Below are 20,685 nucleotides of genomic sequence, written 5' to 3' on the forward strand. Positions count from 1 at the left end.
GTGCATGTTGGTTGGGCCACCTCTCCTCTTCAACAACGTCGGAGCTCGTAGCGATCTTGCTAGCCGTAAGCTCTATTAAACTGTCAACGGCACCAAGAAAATGGCTGGTAATTACAGGCTCTCTGGCAGCACTGGCATGTGTGGAAAATGCCATTTCAAGACACATTGATGTGCGTATAGTATACACTATACTAAAAGCGCTCTCACAAGCTACGAAGTCGAATCAACCAGTGGCATTTTAGCGGGTTCCCAGTCACTGCGGAATTAAGGAAAATGAAATGGCGGATGAGTAGGTGAAAAGCACTCATAATTCTACGCACACGTGCCTCATTCCGGTGTCTCAATATGATGTAATTGAAATTTTAGGAACAACAAAACGTGAATTATACCTGTCTACCTGGTTCACAGACAGAACAAAAGAATCGATCCTATATTCCGTTACTACTAATCTTGAATACCAATTAGACAGTGACCTCCCAAAACGTATCGACACACTGCTTCATCGCCTACGACTCAGAACTGCTTACACAAAGCCCTTCCTACTTCGTATTCAGCGTGCAACATCGTCAATATGTTCATGCGGCCGTGACGACGAGGATATCTGTCACCTTTTGCTCGACTGTCCGAAACACGACGCACACCGAAATTGAATAGAACAGGAAGTGCATAAGTTAGATCGCGAGCGGCCATTTGCGTTGAATAAAATACTAGGTCCATGGCCAGCCAAAGCAAACAGAAAAGCAAAGATAGTGCTGAAACAGTACTTCGAAGAAACGAAGATTTGTGACGAATACTGAGTGGACAAAAGTTAAAAGTGAGCGTGGCATCTACGTGTTTGTTCTGCCCATAGGAGAACTTTTGCTCTCACCCATGTAAGACTGTATTTATGTATATATGCTATTTTTGTACCAATCAAGCGTCTCTTATAATGATAAGGTGATTTTGGGACGTTCGACACCACCTATCAATCAAATATTTGTACCAATCAAGTGTAGAGGGGTAGTCGTCGCCAAGTAACCATGACAAAAAGACCTTTGTTTATTTTCTATTTCAAAAAATGACGATGGTTTCGGGTTGTTGATGAACTGGCGCCATCTTGTTCGCCGAGCTCTGTGCATCGCATATAGGTAAATAAAGTACTCGTGAAACGGGGTTTATTGGTTTAAGTAGTACTTGCACAGCAAGTCTATGTGTAGGAAGCGAGTGGCAGCCACCAACCCTGGAATCACAGAGCTCGAGGCAAACGCTCGCGCTTGGTTCCTCTCACTAAAGGCGTGACCCACTGCGGCACATAATCTTCTTCCTCTCTACAATACCCCGGTGACGAAGAAGAGCCATCCTGGCAAGTCAAGGTAACGAAAGTAGGAGCGGGTCGTGATAGGGCTTGAGACGACTCACGTGGACAGTCTCACGACCAAGGCGTCGCCTGTCTGTAGATGGCGTGACCGGATCGATCACGTATGTTACAAGAGATCGATGTTCTATGACGTGATGAGGATCGTCAAAACTGGGGTGCAAACTAGGAGGACAGACCTGGGGAGTGGAAGGGCAGTCGGAGCCAGACGAGTGAGCCCACGGCAAAAGTCGGGACTTGCTGGTCGCAATCGTGGCGGTATTATTTGAGCGCTTGCTCGTCGGAGGCGAATGATCGCGCCAACTGACGACACTCTTCAGCGTGGTGCACAATTTCAGAAAGAGGGTTGAACTCTGAGACGTCGGGATTATATGGCAAAATGATGTTAGGGGTGGAGCATGGCTCACGCCCATATAGAAGAAGGAAAGGTGACAAGCCTGTGGTTGACTGCGTCGCTGTTTTGTACGCATAAGTCACAAATGGGAGAATGACATACCAGTTTGATGGGTCATAATTGACATACATGCCGAGCATGTCTCCTAGCGTTTGGTTGAAACGCTCAGTTAGACCATTGGTCTGCGGGTGGTAGGCTGTAGAGGTGCGGTGCACCGTGCGGCATGTCCGAAGGAGTTTTTGTACAACTTCGAATAAAAAGACACGCCCTCGATCACTTCGTAGTTCACGTAGTGCCTTGTGACGCAGTACGAAGCGTCGCAAGACCAAATTAGCCACGTCACGTGCATTAGCCGTAGGTAGTAGAACTTTTTCAGCATACCTCGTCAGAAGGTCAACGGCGCCAATGATTCATCGATTTCCAGCGGCAGTGTACGGTAGGGGACCATATGGATTGATTCCAACACGGTCGGAAGGGCTGCCGGACACGGTAGATGTTGTAATAATTCTGGTGAATGGGCCGCTGTCCTTCTTCGTTGGCCGCACGAACAGGACCAAATGTATTTTATTGCAAAGGTTTACATACAACGCCAGTAGTAACGCTGGTGGATCCGGTGATATGGTTTTAACACACCAGCGGAGCATGTTGTGGGTCGGCGTGAAAATAGGCACAGACATCTATCTGATCGAATGTGGCGTGGTATAACCAAGAGCCATTTACGACCATACGTTTGATACACTCTAAGGCAAAAGGGTGTTAAAAGGGTGTGTGGTTCGTCCTTTTGGACACTGTTGGGGCTGCCAAAACCATTAATCCCTTTAAGAACTAACGGCACTGGGTCTACCAGTTAGTCCCCGCTGACGAACTCATGGGATTAACAATTAGTCCTCACATATACACCTTAGTGAGTAACCGTTAGTCCCACGATTCACCTCAAAGGACTAACATTTATACCTCACAATCGCACCTTATCGAACAACTGTTAATTCCCACTTTCACATGTTACCGGGCAACCGTTACACCTCAAAGTTGCACCTTGTCGGGCGAACGGTTGATCCACTCAAATACTCCAATCGAATGGACTTTTCGTCCCCAGTTCAAACATTGTTTGTGTTTATTTTCCGCCAGGCCTAATGCTTTTTCGCCTCTTTTTCCGCGCTCTAGGCAACAAATTGCGCCGAAAAAAAAACACGCGAAAAAGCAGTTAGCCACCAAAGTGTAACTCCTTTCGCAGCCACGGCAACAAAGAAAGACAAAAATGAGACATGGAAATCTTTTATTTTTCTACATACACATGAAGTTTCTCCATTCTTTTCAGTGAATTATTGGTGAAGTGTACAAGTCCAGTCTCGTTGTCAGAACTTGTTCACTCTTTGGGGAGCTCCTCTGACGGAAGCGATAGATAACAGGCATTGCAGACGCCAGGGCACGCAACCTTCTGCCTGTTGTGTTGCCATGGCTGCACGTACAATAATATAGTAAAAATAGTTAACACACGTGACAGAAGATGATGCACGCATATGACAAGTACGTGCACGGTAATATAAAAACAAGCGTTAAAGTATGACACACAAATAACTTTACCTTCACATCTCGCACAGTTCTTCTGAAGCTGCTCTGTCGAAAGAGATGGATGACAGACATTGCAGACGCCAGCGACACAGTCTTCAGCATGGTGTGTGCCCACGGCTGCACAATAAGTATGTAAACTAGTGAGTCACATGTGACAGAGGATGAATACAGATGCATTTGCGAAATACGTGCAAGGTGAAATGAAAACATATGTGAGATATGACATGCTAATAATTTCACCCTGATGTCACACATCGTCAAAGACTGATTTCGATCCGCATAGGGCAACAGCTTAGTAACGGCGGCCGCAGCCACAACTCCGCGTCCCACCATGCCGCTGACAAGTCGGCGAGTCCTAAGCGAGCGTCGTCGTTCAGCTCGAGCAAGTGAACGAGAGACCAAGCACGGCACTGAACGCGGAGTGTCTGCCGCCAGCAAACTTCAAACAGGAGAGCGAGTGTACGCTTGGCCGCCGCCACGAACAGCGCCGAGTTGGTTTGGAGCTAGCGCGAAGAAATCGACGGTAATGTGGCACTTTTCCACAAACTCGAGCGAGTGCAGCGCGCAAACGTGAATCCGCCACCGCGGCCGACATATGCAGCTAAGCTGCTTGCGACACGACTGACGGAAAAGCCAACTGTAATGGCGACCAATTTTCAGTGAGTTCCGACGATAGCGAAAGCCCCGCCAGCCCATGCTGGTGCACTTACAGCGCGTGACATACTACAACCAAGCTCTTTACGAGAACCCGCAACGTGTTTTCTACGACTCCCAATAGCTATGGGGTCTCAGCTGAATATCGTCAGCCCGGAGCTCATCGTGGCGGTGAAGACAGGTGAGCACTCGACGAGTGACCGTACGGGAGGCCGACGGCAATGGCGGCCAATTTACAGGTGGTCGCAAAGCACAGGCGAACTGCAGACGCCAAGGCTGTCCATCGCGATGCATTTCGTGCGTGCAATATAGAACACGACCAATCCCGTTGACGGCAAGCATGATCCGTATCACACACGCGACAAGTAGGGTAGAAAAAATAATGATAACCTACATGCCTTAAAATCAAGCGCTGTTTTCTGCCCTGAGTCGGACTGAAGTATATATCCGATAGGCTTGTTGTCTTCTCGGCCTCCATATTGGCCTTCCCAACTGTTGCTGTCGTGTGTTGGTCGTGACTATCTTGAAGCCAGAAATATACAGCGCAGCGTGGTGATGTGTCCAGACTTGCTGAGGACTTTATGGGTGCAGCGAAACGCAAAAGCAGCAGTCCATGCTCGTCCAAGCCTACCAACACGTCGTAATTCTACACGTCGTAATTCTCAGATCATCGAATCCAGGCGGCCATGGTCGAGCACTTCGAGCACGACGCAACGCCAACCGTCGCAGGCAAAATACGGAGAAAGACTGAGCCAGCAGACGAGGAGAAGAGAGGAGATGGACGGCTGGTCACCTTAGCAACGCTTTTCGCGCTGCCTACAATACCCGGGCGGTTCATCTCTTGATTTTGCGCGGCACGCTTCCCTCTGTGGTTGCTCCTCAACGGTATATCCGTTAATTGCGCGCGCTTATTGAGCTCTGTTACTCCTTTTTTGGGTAATTTTGCCTTAGAGTGTAGTTTCTGCGGTATACTTGTGCGTCCCGTATCTCGAAATGTGTGGCTTGGCGGCGAAGTGCGCGTTGGTACGCAAAGGTTGAGGAGTCGGAAAGAATGTTAAGGAGAGATTTTATCCATGTGTCTTTCCGCTATTCAGACGACATGCTTGAGACGGAAATGGCAGCCATGGGGAAGTTGGCGTCCAAATGCAGGTCTGCACTTGATCTCACTGGTGATCGTGGGAGGGCGTCTGCCTCAGAGTGTTGTCGTCTTGAATGCTAGACGACACGAATGTCGAATTCTTGTAAGCGAAGAGCCCAACGTCCAAGGCGCTTCGCCTTGGACGTTGGAATCTTTTAGCGACGCCAACCAACAAAGTGCGTGGTGGTCTGTCACAACGTCGGAACTCTGTCCGTGCAAGTAAGGAAGAAACTTGCTTAACGCCCAAACAATTGCGAGGCCTCCTTTTTCAGTTACTGAGTAGTTCATTTCCGCTTTCGTGAGTGCGCAGTTTGCATATGCGACGACGTACTCTGGAATACCGGGCTTCGTTGCGCGAGTACTGCCCTCAGACCGACGCCACTGGTATCTGTGTGCACTTCAGTGGGGGCACTTGGGTCGTAATGGCGTAGAAAGGGCGGTGCCGTAAGCAGGCGGCGCAGTGTAAGGAAGGCTTCGTGACATGATGGGGTCCAGTTAGAAAGATTAGCTGCACTGTTCAGTTTTTGCGTAAGTGGGGCTAATATTGATGCAAATTTTTAGACGAAACGGCGAAAATACGAGCACCAGCCGATGAAGCTACAAAGTTCTTTGAGTGTAGTCGGTTTCGGAAAGTCGGCTATGGCTCGAAGTTTGTCCGGGTCGGGGCAAATTCTATTCTTTGACACAACGTGACCAAGTATAGTAAGTTGACGAGCCCCGAAGCAGCACTTCTTTAGGTTAAGCTAGAGGTTCGCCTTAGGCACAGAAGAATTGTGCGCAGACGGTCGACGTGGGTAGGGAAATCAGGAGAGAATACAAATACATCATCGAGGTAACATAAGCGTATCTGCTCTTGAAGGCCGTGTAAAATGCTGTCGATCATTCGTCCAAATGTTGCAGGTGCATTGCACAGACTTAATAGCATAACCGTGGATTTCTATAGGCCATCCGGCATAACGAACGCTGTTTCGGGATGGTCACAATCTGCCATCGGAACCTAACCTGCCAGTGAGCTGAACGCAAGTCGAGTGAAGGAAAGAATTCGGCACCTTGAAGGCAATCGATGGCGTCGTCGATGCGGGGAAGAGGGTATACATCTTTCCCTGTAATTTTTTTCAGCCGCTGGTAGTTGATACAAAATCTCATCGAACCGTCTTTTTTTTCACTAGCGCAACAGGTGAAGACCAGGGGCTAGAAGATGGCTTGAAGATACCGCGCTGAAGCATATCGTCCACCTGCTATGCAATTACACTTCGTTCCTTGAGTGATACGCTGTAGGGGCGTTGCCGCAAAGGAGGGTGGGTTCCAGTGTAGATTGTGTGAGAGATGGTGTTAGTTTGACTCAGTGCCTTTTGAGGAAGATCAAATGCATCTCGGAATTCATGAAGAAGGTTTATTAGCTGGTCCCGTTGAACCGGAGGAAGCTTGCTGTCGATGGAACGATTGATGATATCCAAGGAGTAGTCATCCCGCGTAAAAAGAGGAGTAACAGCGTTCAGATGAAGTTGCTGGCCAGGGTCATGGGAGTCAATAGGCACAATAACGTTGTCATCAGCAGGAAGAACATAGCCAAGTGTTTTGTGAGTTCTCAAGGTGAGAGGACATGAGCTAGTATTGCAAACGACGATTCCGGAATTATCTTGGTGAGGTAGCAGAACGGCGTACGGTACAGACGTACCATGGCAGCGACTGAAAACGTCAGATGGGGACCACACAATGGTAGAGCCGGGCAATTCAGTGCAAGTGACGGGGACAATGATGACACTAAAAGGAAAAACATCAATGTCGGAAGCAACAAGCAGCTTGCCAAGGTGAGTGCGCTCATTGTAGGTAGATGGTGTATCAGAAAACATGGAAAATTCCGCCTGCGCGTGAGCGCAGTCAATTACGGCGTGGTGGCGCGACGAAAAATCCCATCCAAGTTTCACGTTGTGGGAACAGGTGGTCAACACGAGAAACTCGATGTGGTACAGGACGCCCTGAATGAATAATCTCGCCGTACATGCTCTGACTGGTCGAATTCGTTGTGTGCTCACGGTATTCAGCAAAACGTCGGAAGGCGGCGTCGTTACTTTTCGTGTCGAACGAAAGAGTTTTTGACTTATCACAGATGTGGTGGCACCCGTGTCAACAAGCTCAAGAGTTGGTAGACCTTCAACAATTATTTCCAAAACGTTTGTGGGGGACAGGCGAGGACTTCTACAATGCGACGATTTCACAACTCCTGCCTCCGGAGCTGCGGCACTCAGTTTTCTGTCTCCACGGGGTTCAGTAGGTGACGCAGAAGGGACGGAGAACGGTAGCGGCGTGGTGAGGATGAGCGAAGGGGTCCGAATGGTCGGTAATCGGCAGCAGGGTGGTGGTCTAGCTCGGATGGTGACGGGTCGCGTTCCACTGATTGTCGGTCGCATTGACGGGGCAGTTTTCGTTGCGCGTTGTACGGAGCTGGGAAAGAATAGTCAGAGTACTTCGGAGCTGCAGCCGGTCCCGTTGCGAAGCGCCGGCGACAGAAGCGTGCCACGTGACCTGGATATCCGCAGGCGTAACAGATCGGGCGATTGTCAACTGTGTGCCAAGGATTTCTGTTATAGCGATGTTGTGTTGCTGGAAATGGCGTCATTGCTACTCGTACAGGCCGTGGAGTCGGCCCAAGCGGAGGTCGTGGCAGAGTAGCAGCGACAGCAGCGTAAGTGAATGGTGTGGTGATGGGTGCTGTCTGAGAGACGGACGGCAGTGCCCCAGAGACCTGTGCCTGTATTACTTGCCTGATGGGGGGCGTGAGACGCTCAGAAGAGGGTTCCGTTAACGGTAGATACGACAGACACGAAGGATGTCGGGCCACCTCCTCGCTCACATATGGTTTGATTTCTGACGTTATAGTGTTGTGGTCTCCACCCGAGCTCAATGCCGCTAGAGTTTCATCGGTAGCCACTGGCCGCAGTGCCAAGGCCCGTTGTTTGCGCAAATCCTCGAAGCTCTGGCAAAGAGTGGCGAGTTTGGACACGGTACGTGGGCCCTTGGCCTGCAGCGTCTGGAAGGCGTCGTCGTCTATCCCCTTCAAGATGTGTTTAACCTTGTCTGCTTCAATCATTGAAGGGTTAAGGCACTTGCACAAGTCGAGCACATCCTCGATGTAGCATGTGAAGCCTTCCCTGAAGCTGTTCGCGTCCCCGTAGGCGCTGTTCGGCACGAAGCTTGCGTACCTCGGGCCCACCAAACACATCGGTAATGCGTAGCTTAAAAGCACCCCATGTGGTGAGTTCCGAGTGGTGGTTGTTAAACCAGAGACTCGCTACCTCTTTCAACTAGAAGGGTACGTATTGCAGCTTCGAAGGGCGTCCCACTTCAAATGTCTACAGCCAATCTTCTACGTCTTGCTCATCGGTGACGCCGAAATAAGGTGGATCGCGCACGCGTAGCGCAGTGGGCACGATACCCATCGGACGCTGGGTCGTAACTTGCTGGGTGTTTTGTTCAGTCATTTCTGAGATGGCAGGTAGTTTCCTGTTGCGGAGTTCCAGGTTGACTTACCCCGCACCTCCACCACTCTGAAACGAGTTTATGGGCGTATGTAGTACTTGCACAGCAGGTCTATTGATGCGGAAAGCGGGTGGCAGCAACCAACCCAAGAATCGCAGCGCTCGGGGCAACATCTCGCGCTCGGCTCCGCTAGCAAAAGGCATGACCCACTGCGGCACATAATCTTCTTCCTCTCTACACTCGTAACAATATTATCGTATGAGTCCTGCTACGGTGTGTGTATGGTAGCCAGGTGGGTCGCGATGTGCTGAATTTCAGACACTTGAGCGGCAGATCTCTTACTTTGAGCTGTTAACGGAAGGCTTTCTGCTCCGCCCTGTCGTCTTCCTCGCTGCACAAACTCATTCGCCTGGATGGATGGATGGATGGATGGATGGATGGATGGATGGATGGATGGATGGATGGATGGATGGATGGATGGATGGATGGATGGATGGACGGACGGACGGATGGATGCGGCTGTACCCTTTGGATCGGGTGCTGGACCACGCCGCCTTGCCATAAATTAGAGTATTGTCACTATGCGTCGAAGGATAGAATTTCACTCGTGACTTGATTGCAGCCACCTGTCAGTCAGCCTCCTCCTGGTTATTTCTACCTGTTTAAAGTCTATTTTGCCCTCACTGTCTCTCAAACCCACTGCTTTGAGAAATTCCGCGCCATTACCTTGCACTTTAAGGTGGCCTCCTTTACTAAGCATTAACAAATGTTCAGCCATTTTGTTTTTCTCTCCACACGCAATACACAGGGTGTCTGTGACTTCGTATTGCGATCGGTAAAAGGTAGTCCTAAATAGTCTCGGTCTTGCCCCAAACAGCAGAAAACTACCCAGAGAATTATCGTAGATCATTTCTTTTGCAACTTCCTGCTTTAAAGTTTGGTAGGTTTCTAGTGCTAATTTTGTAAGCATTCCAATCTTCCACATGTCCCTCTCTGTTTCCTTCAGCCTTTTCTTAACAGATGTTTCTTTTAGGCTTAGTATTCTGTGGTTGTGTAAATATTTGCTTGACAATGCTTGAGTTCACTTCCTTTATTTAGCGTCCATAATCTTCATGTACAAGTAGCTCAATTTTTTTTAGCCCCACACTTCTTTCTTATTTTTCTCAATCGCTCCTCGATTTCTATCTTGCTGCTAGCATCCCTGCATTCGATCAAGGTTCACCCCAAGTCACCCTGTACTCTTGATTTGGGGTATTCCCGTGTGCTCTCAAAGCAAGTGTAGCAATGCACGTTATTAAATTTCTCATCTTGCTTGAACCTCTTATTTTATGAATGCAATGCCGAACGTCTAATCAGGGACCATGTCAACTTTACAAATCCAGCTCACAACGTCAAACTCATTGCAGCTCTGCCATGTCATAATTTTCTTTACAGCTGCATTACTGCTACCATTATTCAATACATATTTTTCGTGGTACTTGGGTACTCAGCCCAGTTATCTTTCCTCACGCTGAACTATTTGTATTTATTCACTATCTCTTCCATTACTTCTTGTATCTTGTGCTCACTGCCTTTGTTATCAATATACATTATGATTGCCAATTTCCCGCACTGAACTTCAAATTTAACAAATCTCCCTCATTACCACAGATGTCTATCAATCCCTGCAGATCTTTCTTGTTGTTGGCTATTAATACTATATCATCTGCATACATAAATGCTGACAATGACGCTTCAAAGTGTTTTCGTTGCTTTAGAGGCTGAAGCCAAGTCCACTCCCCCCTAATTTTGTTTCTAGTCTCTGTGGATACAGCACAAATAACAAAGGTTGTAAGAGACATTCCTGTCTTAGCCCGCGTTGTATTTCTATAGGTTGGAATACCTGTTTTTTTTCCTTTTATGCTACCTTGTTACATTTATACATATTCTTCAGAATATTATGTTATTCTATCTTCCACATCTAGCGTGTCCAGTATTCCCCACGAGATATTTTGACTCATATTATCGTAAGCTGCGTTGATATCTAGAAATTCCAGCCACAGGGGCCTGGGTTCTTATTGTACTATTTTAATACACTGCATGAATGAAAGCAGATTGTCCTCTAACCTCCTTCGTTTACGGAACCCATTTTGTAGTTCTCCCAGCACCCCCTCACTCTCTACCTATGTCTGTTGACTTTACTATCTGCACCACCAGCCAGAAAACTACTGATGTCACTGTTATTCGGTCAGTCCAGCGATGCAGGCGGTGCCTTGCGGCCCACCTCCGAAGGTCGCAAACGGGGATACTAATCTGCGACACAAATCGGTGTGCTTTGGGGTTCGCTGTCGCAGTAGTCATGTGATCGATTGTTTTGCCCTCATTCAAGCTTGTCTGCGTCTCTTTAGCAAAACAAAGTATGGTCGGCGGCGAACCTAGAAGGCCTGACATCCTTTGCTAGACGCGAACGCTTCTGAGATCGCCTCATCACCGTCTCGTCCGTCATTTTGACCTACTGTTGCGCTGCCTATAGTCGCTAGAATTATCGAATAGGACGGTAGTAGTTTATATTAGCTCTATCCGCCTTTTCTTTATATATCATGCTCACCCTGCTTGTTTTCAACCCATCCATTATTGCTTTACTCGCTCCTTCTCTTAATGTTTGCTTAGACTTTGGCTCTAGTTTCTTTATTAGTATGATTTAGATGACCCCACGACGGTAGTCTAGTGGCTAAGGTACTCGGCTGCTGACCCGCAGGGCGCGGGTTCGAAACCCGGCTGCGGCGGCTGCATTTCCGATGGAGGTGGAAATGTAGTAGGCCCGTGTGCTGAGATTTTGGTGCACGTTAAAGAACCCCAGGTGGTCTAAATTTCCGGAGCCCTTCACTACGGCGTCTCTCATAATCATATAGTGGTTTTGGGACGTTAAACCCCACATATCAATCAGTATGATTTAGATGCCATCAGGGCTGGTTGCTGTGCTATTAGGAACCTTTTTTGCCCCTTTCCATTCTCGTTGTCGCAGTGAAGTCACTGCATTATTTGGTCCATTCTCACCTGGTATGGTGCATGCAGCACTTTTTGTGTTTATATTTTTCTGTCATTCTTGTACTTATATATTGCATTGCCTCTGCCTTTTTAGTCTGATCCCCTGAAGTGTAGTTATAAATCCTTGTTTCATGCTTGTCTTATAACTAAGAGAATAGAGATGTTTCTAGAACTTTTAAGTTTTCTTTCTATATTTCGTTTACTTCCGCCATTCATTGAGCCCCTTTTTCTCAAATTTTTTAATTGATCACATTGGATGCTTCCCAATTGCAACTTAAAAAGTTATCCCATTTTCTTTTGACATTATCTTCTGGTTCACGCCTCTGTTTGCATACCTGTGTCCCTAAAGGCTTCTTAACGTCTTACTATGGCTCTTCTAACTTCATCTCGCTGGCCTGTAAGTTTATGTCTCCTTTTCCAGGTCAATTAGACTCCTACCTTAGCAAACTCTAGCTAAAACACTCCACTTTTTGTACGTCCACTGTGCTTCAGTATCCTTAGCGATTATTTTTTCAATCTCTTTAGTTGCTAATTCTATTCAACTTTCTCAATAAACAGTGCCATGTGGTTACTCCTAATGCCTCCTTCGCAATTTCAATTCTCTTCTGAACCTCCACTTCATAAGTTTGTGCTCACTACCTATATATCTGGACCCATATTCACCTATGTTCCTCACCCTTAGACGATCATACATCTTATGTGACATCATTGCGTAATCTATCGTCGACTGCAATCTTCCCACTTCACATGTTATCTGCCCTTCGCACTTGTCGGTGCTGTCGCAATTGAATAAAATATGCCGTTCACACATGTTGCCACGTTCCTTTCCTCCGGTTTCGTTATCGCCCCCTTACACTATGTTTAGCGCAATCCGCACCTACGGTTTTAGAGATGCTAGGAGGCTGTAGTAGATTGTTTTGCTAAGATTACGCCCACCTCGCGAACCTTTCAGATTATTCTGGAACGTACGTAGCCGATAACAAGCGCTAGAATGTTTGATGGCAAGTGCATAAATTCCGGCACGCTTCGCCGCTTGTCAGTTGATCAACGGCCGAAGCTATGTTCTCTGCTATTATTGCCAGTGTCTTACTTTCGTTTTGCCTGGCCACAAGTTCGGCCCGAATAAACAGTTTCTTCTTCGACGCGGAGTCTGCTCCCTTTGTTCTCGTCACGGCCTCGTGACATCTGGTGAAGGTGCTGCTTCGTTCATGTACCGAACACCTCCATCCAGCCATGAACCCAGCCCCCGTCGCGAAGAAGACACCGACGCCAGCCACGAGCACCGAAATAGCCACAGGCAGCGGGGTTTACCTCTAGAGTACGGGCCTCTACAAGTGAAGGGTTCAGAAACCAAGGCCATGATCTTGACCTCGGCAACGATGACGACTGCTACGCCATATCTCACGATCGTGATGCAGCAGCCAAGGAAACCACCAATTTTTCATTGGTTATCGTTTGAGCTCCCGGAGATCTGGCTTGAGACCTATGACCGAGTGGCCACCCTCATTCACTGGGACGTGGAAGAGAAGCTCCAACGCATCTACTTTTATCTGGAAGACACGACAAGAACGTGGTTCGAGAATCGCGAGTCTGTCCTTCAGAAGTGGGACTTTTTCTGCGGCACATTCCTGCAAATGTTCACAAGCGCTGCTCGCAAAGAGAAGGCCACTGCGTTACTGGAGATACGGGTGCAGATGACCAAAGAAAATGCCAACGTTTTTCTAGAAGAAATGAACCATCTGTTCCACCGCTCAGACCCCGACACGTCCGAGAAAAAGGTCCGTCTGTTCATGTGAGGAGTCAAGCAAGAACTCTTCGCCGGGTTGATCAGGAACCCCCCAGAGAAGGTCGCCGGATTCAGTCCGGAAGCATCTACAATAGAAAAGACGCTCGAGATGCAGGAACGGCAATATAACCGTAGGTTCTCGTCTAGAAGCTGCCCCCACATCCAAGTGCTAGGAAGCGCTGACTTGCGTGAGACTAGCCAAGGGATCGTGCAATAAGAGATTCTAAATTTGCTTCCTTCAGAGCAGCCCTACATGAACTCCATCGCGGACGTCGTACGCCAGGAGATTCAGCAATCGCTGGGCGTTTCTCAGCCTCCAGAGCTGGAGTCGCAAGTAATAAGCTATGCTGCCACAGCCCGCCGTCACGCCCCTATTCCAGGCCGACGCCAGGACTCTGCCCCGTCGAAGTCCGTCGCCGGAATTCACCGCCGCCACCCCCCCCCCCCCCCCGACGTCCTACCGTTCGCCAGCGGAACAGCGCAACGCACCGAGAAAAACAGATGATTTGCGTGCACCTGTACCCCACCCGCTCTGCTACCACTGTGGTTAGGCCGGGCACACCTACCGCCGTTGCCAGTACCGACAGATGGCCCTACGGGGCTTCGACACGAACGCGCCATTTTCACAACGTGGCGAACGACCGTACGACACCACCGACTATCTCGCAGCAGCGCAGTCGACACCCCGATGAAATTATCGTTCGCTGTCGCCAGGCCGCTACTCCTCAACGCACCGCGGGCAGTACACTGGCTCTGTTCGGGGCCGATCTTCGAGCCCTTACTCGCAAAAAGAAATGCCGCAAGCAATGAACTTGCGGTTGCTGTACGACGAACTACCGAAGATCCTCTGCCGACAATGACGATGATGCCGCCACGGAATCAAAAGCATCCGCCGCACGACAAAAAAGGGTCTTGACGCCGAGCCTTCGCAGCCTGCAGAAGACATCATGACGCAACGTGGAAGCAGTGGAGCAAGTATTCGTAGCCATGACCTGACGCCACGACCCAACGCAACGCACGACAACGAGCCAGCGATCTCGACGTAATATTCCACGGCCATCTCGTCACTGCTCTCGTCGATACTGGAGCCGACTATTTCGTCGTCAGTGGACCTCTCGTGACGAAGTTCAAAAACAGTGAGGACTGCAAGGTAAGGCCCCGAAATTCGGACCACTGGAGGTCACTTAATAATGCCGACTGGAGTCTGCACAGAAAGAGTCATCATCGATACCCAGACTAATTATCCTGCGAGCTTTGTAATCTTGCCAAATCACTCCAGGGATGTGATACTTGGGATGAACTTTCTGAGCGAACATGATGCTGTCATCGACGTGAGGTCTCAGTCACTTACACTAACCCCAGAAAACACGCTACGGACGCCCAAAATGCCAAGGAGTCACGCCCTGAATGTGCTAGAAGAGCACGTCCCCATGCCGCCTTTGTGCCGCGTCATCATTTGTGTTGGCACCAAAAAAGCCGAAAACGTTGAAGGCGTCGTCGAAGGTTATCAGCACCTTCTTCTATACCATGAATTTTATGTCGCAAGAGGCATAGCTGAGTGGCGTGACGGAAAAGCAAATGTGGTGCTGACAAATTTCAGTCACGACTACAGGCACCTCAACTGTGGTACGACGGTCACCTACAACGACGAATTCGCAAAAGCCAGCCATTCTTTCGCCCTCTTCATTGCTGCCGATGCTACTTCGAATAATCGAGGTCCCGAACCATCTTTTGGCGTCAACTCGTGTCTTTCGAAGTGCTAGTAAGACCAGCTGAAGTCGTTGCTCTTGCGATTCAAGGACTGCTTCGCGTCATCATCGAGAACTTGATAAACCACAGTCGTGAAACATCAAATCATAACAGAAGGAAGTGCTTGACCTGTTCGACAAAGCTCCAACCGAATCTCGACGAGCAAACGCGATGCCGAAAAGAAACAAATCGACGAAATGTTACGCCACATCAATCAACCGTCCAAGAGCGCGTGGGCGTCACACGTGGCAAGAAGTCCACAACCCGCAATTAGAGTGAGATGCACTTATATGAAACACTGCGGTGTTACATGACAGTAAAAAATTTCACTTTTTTACTTTAGTGTTATACCTCGGTGAACGCTTAGTTTGCTATAAAAAGACACCATTAGACTACATGTGATACTCTTTGATTGGGATGCAGTCAAGAGTACAGTAAATGAACATAGCACAGATATTCCCATATTGCTACGAAAATATATTCAAAATTCAGATGACGAAATTGGAGACGAATACAATTCAGGCATTTAACTGTGAAAGACGTGGGGATTGAATGTAGGTTGGCTAATTGAAGCGTTATATAATATTCCAACAAAACTACTTCTTGCGTACTTTACTGAAGTGGCATGACCAGGGCATTAAGTTACCTAGTGCGAAAGTCTGCTTCTGTAAGTATGAATATCCGTATGCGATCTTATATCAAAGCTATGAGACAGGATATGAGAACAATACGATTCAACGACTATAAATATCCCTGTTTTCCCCCATGCACGTATCTACAAAGCAGCTATTGCGGACACAAAACGGACCGTAATATAAAGTATACAGGTATAAATAAATTCGATACCTCCTTACATACACCTATCAGTAAAATGCAGCACTTGCCATGCCTTTCCTCGTAATTTTAGCTTATATAAATGCAGGAACAGAAAAAACTACTTTCATCTAGTTCAGACAGAATATTTAGGCAGTGATTCTTGCTTGTCTGCGGTAAAAAAAAAACATGCGCACGCTGGAATCCTATGCGCTCTGCTGCCTGTCGTTGTCTCCGCCACCGCCGGAATCCGCGCTCCACCGCGCTAGCCGGATGCGCGAGGTGATAATAGTTTATTTTTTTGGGGAGCACGGAGATGGAGACGGCCGGAGAGAAACACGCCACATGCCCACCATCTCGGACGCCAAGCAGTACTTCTATTCTTGGCAGGTAGGCAGCAGCACCACCCTTTCAACCCAAGAGCGCACGTAAAGAAGGAAGGAGTGGGAGTTTCATAAGGTACATCTGATGGACTCTTCCTGTATGTGCCGGTGGCGTAGCTTGTTAAACGCCCGGTATATATCGCTGCGGTGCAAGAGGTCGAAGGTTGGACTTCAGGGTCTTTCTAAATAGCGAAGTTTGTCTTATGGTTTCTTAAATTGTATTCCGTTTATGTAAATTTAACAACGTTACAGTCGTTACGAACGTAGGTCGGTGAAGTCTCGATGAACTCCAGCATAAAAAGCTTCTGTGATGAAAAATGATTATCTGTCTAAACTGACTGGCAATTTTAGTGTTAAAATGCGTTATAACTTCATGCATCAGTTACGAAATGTTTTGAGGGTCGCTATGCTATAAGCAGTGTGCTTTCGTGCAATGTTCGGAAGGGTGTGGTACGTTATATACGTGACCCGGCCTTCTTTTCATACACTTTTGGGTATTCTTCTGATACTATGTTTCCTTTTCTTTTTTTCTTTCTTATCTAAACTATTATTAGTCCATCTGCTGAGTAGGATAGCCAACCGAACTTATCTCGGTTAACCTTCCTGCCTCACTTGGTTTTTCTCTCTCTCGCAGCCTTATGCCTTGTAGTCAATAATGTGAAAGTGATTACACCACTATGGTTGCAGCCTGTATGACATAGCATTGTCAAGCTTCCTCCGGTGTTTTTGCCGTTTGTCCCAAGACAATGATTGAAATTGCTGTGAATGACCTTTGAGGAATTCACGAAATTCCTTCTATGGCAGCAGCGGCCTCCAAAAAGTGTACAGGACTAAGGGTCGAATACCACTATGTGATTGCTGCGAAGTTAAGTAATCAGCTTCTGCTTCCATTCTCTATTGAGCACGTCAATTGCATAGTCGAGTAATGAGTCATTTAGACGAAGGTCGTAAAGTTTATAAGGCGGTGTAAGAAAGAAAAGCGCTTTTATATGTGCCACTTATTGCGTAAGGGATAATAGTCTCTACATGCATGTTCCACAGCACGGTGTCGTCAATCGTCAACTCTCATGCGGCCACCTTCTACATCGATATTGTCTCGCCATACATCGATATGAGTGAGAAGACAGCTGTACGCGTGATGCGCCTTCTGGGTAAGCGATGCATTTTTATATCTTGCGTTTTCATCAATTGTCAGAGTGGCGATATTTTTATGCCACGCGAATTCTGAAAAAAAAAACGAGCGTTGCAAGTTTTCACGGGTAAGTGGAATATTGGAATGTGCTCGGTTTCACGACTAGAGTTCAATTCATTTAGCAGAAGTTCTAACTTAGCGGGCTTTGTAGGTCGAAGAAGAGATGCGACTGGAAAAACAAAAGCTTCTCTCAAATTAGCATTCACGTGGTCAATTGTTTTCACAAGTTGAGTTTGTCTACTTTCATGACAGAAAAAAGTCAAGGATGCATTGAGACTCCAAGTAGGCTAGTATCGCCTGTAAAGAGAACAATGTGGTTATAAAAATGTTGTTGTCTAGAGACCTCTCGAAATGGCTCCTTGCCCAGCTTGCCACTGCATTTCACTTGAGGAGTTTACCATTTCACTTGAGGAGTTTACTTGAGGAGTTTACCACATGCTCAAATTAACATTGATTTTCAAACCCTCATAACGAAAGCAAGTATGTTAAAAAGCCCACCTGTTCCACGCGAATGAGTTTTCACTTTGCATAAAGAGTGTAACTTTTTTTCGAAAAGCAATATTGGTCAACTTCTTGAGTTTGGTCATCATGTTTTCGTACTTCTGAAGGGCAGATGACTATGAATATTGCGCCTCTAATCCTTAACTTGGAGAAAGCGCAATTATTATGGCAACAACTATTGACAGTGTCGACGGATTCTTGCCGTCACCGTTGTCATCGCCGTGACGTCACGTCACGTAGAAAGTCCTTAGTAGTACGATACCCGGCACACCGCACGTTTTACTCGTGGGTAGTAGGGCGTGAGCGAGGGAGACGAAGGCGACTGAAGCGAAGGTAAAATAAGCTGGCCTATCTCCGTCGCTACGAGGCGCATGCTGTAAGATGGTCCCCCAACTGTTGAACTGGCAGTAGAACGCTCAAGCAGAGAGGAAATGCCCCGCCCGTCGTTAACCAGCGTGAAAAATACGCGAAAATCGAGGAGAGGAAAAGCAGGGGGGGGGGGTCCCTGTGAAAAGCAAATATGAGCTGTGATTTTACGAGCGTGCTCTGCCCTGCCACCCGTGTCATCTGGCTATCTAGACGGCCGTCAGCCGGCGGCCCACGTACCCTTTACGTGCTGCGCTCTCAACGCGAAAAAAACCTGCAAAGAATGTCGCTCAAGTATCTGTATTTTTTTTACCCAAGTTTTGTACAGTTTGGTGGGGTATCCAAAAGAGCTAGCTGGCAGCCTAAGTTTAAAGAAGCAAGTTAAACCCTATACCCCCGTGTATTTTAGGTGAAGTTTGTGTACATTTTCCTCTATAAGCATTAGAGCTACTGTAATTATTTTACTAACATTGTGATCGGAAGCCATTACTCTTCCTACTCAAGCAAATTTAACAATAGTGAATGTAATTTTCATTTTTCACCAGTTTTACACTTAAGGTACCCAATCATCGCTCGATAATAGCTATTCGATGTCAGTTTGCAAAAGCGCACTTCATCTCAACAATATTTCTGGTTCATCATATTTGCAATTACGTTATCTAAACACCGGTCAAAACTCATGATTCTGGATATTAGGGTTGCTCAGAAAAAAGAACATAAGTACAAAAAAAGCTTGTTCTGGAATAACTGCACTTAAAGATGGAAATGTACAATTTTTTAAAAGTACAACAAGATAACAGCAAAGTGACTGACCCGTTCAAAAGACCCGAGGCACACACTCATTGGCAATATCATTTCATTCGTTTTGCGATGAAATGCCTTGCTTTACGTTAAAACGTCTTGCCTTTCTCGCCTGCAACGCAGCTCTGTCAGTAAAGTACTCTCGGCGCAGGTCAAGGGTGTGTAGGCCCTGCACTGCGCCGCACCCTGACTAAATTTCATAAAAGTTCAGCACATGAACACGAGCTACATTGTCATCAATAAAAGTGAGCACAAGTTCAAAGTGCATATCTACATTCTTTGGTGCCCGACGAAGAAATAACTTTATTAAAGAAAAAAAGTGGCAAGATGTGGAAGAATTGTCTCCTTCCCCTAGGTGGCAGCCATGAGTCCTTGAGCTCTGGTGGCATCCTCGGCTTGCCGAAGGACGTCGAGTTGCACTTCTGGGTCTGAGCTTAGCAGTGCGTTCTCCCACTGCTCTCCATTGCGGTATTTTTTATATTGTCCTGTCACTGAGGGGCAAGCCCACACTATATGATTAAGATCCGCCCTTCGATTGTCAAACTTACACAAATCTGAGTATATCTCTGGGTAGATGTAGTGAAAAGTTACCGGGTTCGGGAACCTGTTGGTTTGTAACAGGCGCCATGCCGTCGCCTGCTGCTTGTTGAGCGAGGTATGTGCCGGGGAGAATCGGACCCTTCCTAGCCTGTAGTGTTTTGTGATTTCTTCCTAACTAATCATGCAGTCCCTCTCCGCCTCCGGACTTCGCGCTGCGCCTGTTCGGCCGGCCAGTTCTCGAGCAAGGTCATGCGCGATTTTATTTCTGGGGAGGGAGGATTGAGCAGGTGCCCATACAATATGAACTACTCACTCGTCGCCAGAATTCTTAGCGCTTCCTATGAGATCATTCCCTTGGCATAATTTTTAGCAGTGGTTTTGGAGTCACTGATCACGACTTGGGGTTTTGTGGAGGCTATTGCTAGTGCTATAGCCGCCTCCTCCACCACTTCTGCTCTATCTGTACGTACACTGCCACTGACGTTGGAATTCCTTTGAATATTCGTAGCTATGATTACCATGTTTCGGCCATTTTCGTATTCTGCTGCATCTACATAGACCACGTCCCGGGCGTTGCCGAACTTTTTATGTAGGCTTTTCGCCCTTTCTATCCTTCTAGCGCGATGATGCTCAGGATGCATATTTCTAGGTATTGGAGGCACCACGATATGCCCCCTCGCCTCCCGCGGAATGCCCTTTTTACCCCATGTTGCACATTGTACGTGACGCCAATTGTATCCAAAATATGCCTGCCCGTAGGGCTCTGGGTTAACCGATTATACTGTGCTATCGTGTGGGCCTCTATTAGCTCTGCAAGAGTGTTATGTAGCCCTAGAGCCAAGAACTTGTCATTCGACGTATTTAACGGTAGACCCATTGCTTGTTTATAGGCTTTCCTAATTATGCAATCTATTTTGCTCTGTTCGGCTGCGTGT

At 47.5% G+C, this 20,685-nt stretch overlaps 1 protein-coding gene across 3 annotated transcripts in view; it reads left to right on the top strand.

Moving 5' to 3' along the window:
- Window positions 1-20,685, top strand: part of LOC142767112 (putative sodium-dependent multivitamin transporter) — a 239,775-nt gene that overhangs the window by 105,951 nt on the left and 113,139 nt on the right. For all 3 annotated transcript variants that reach the window (XM_075868338.1, XM_075868339.1, XM_075868340.1), the window contains one exon: window positions 17,392-17,501. In XM_075868338.1, the coding sequence (XP_075724453.1) occupies window positions 17,392-17,501 (110 nt within the window). The remainder of the gene's footprint in view (window positions 1-17,391; window positions 17,502-20,685) is intronic.

This window comes from Rhipicephalus microplus, chromosome 7, assembly GCF_043290135.1.
Source record: "Rhipicephalus microplus isolate Deutch F79 chromosome 7, USDA_Rmic, whole genome shotgun sequence".
NCBI classification, from domain to species: Eukaryota; Metazoa; Arthropoda; class Arachnida; order Ixodida; family Ixodidae; genus Rhipicephalus; species Rhipicephalus microplus.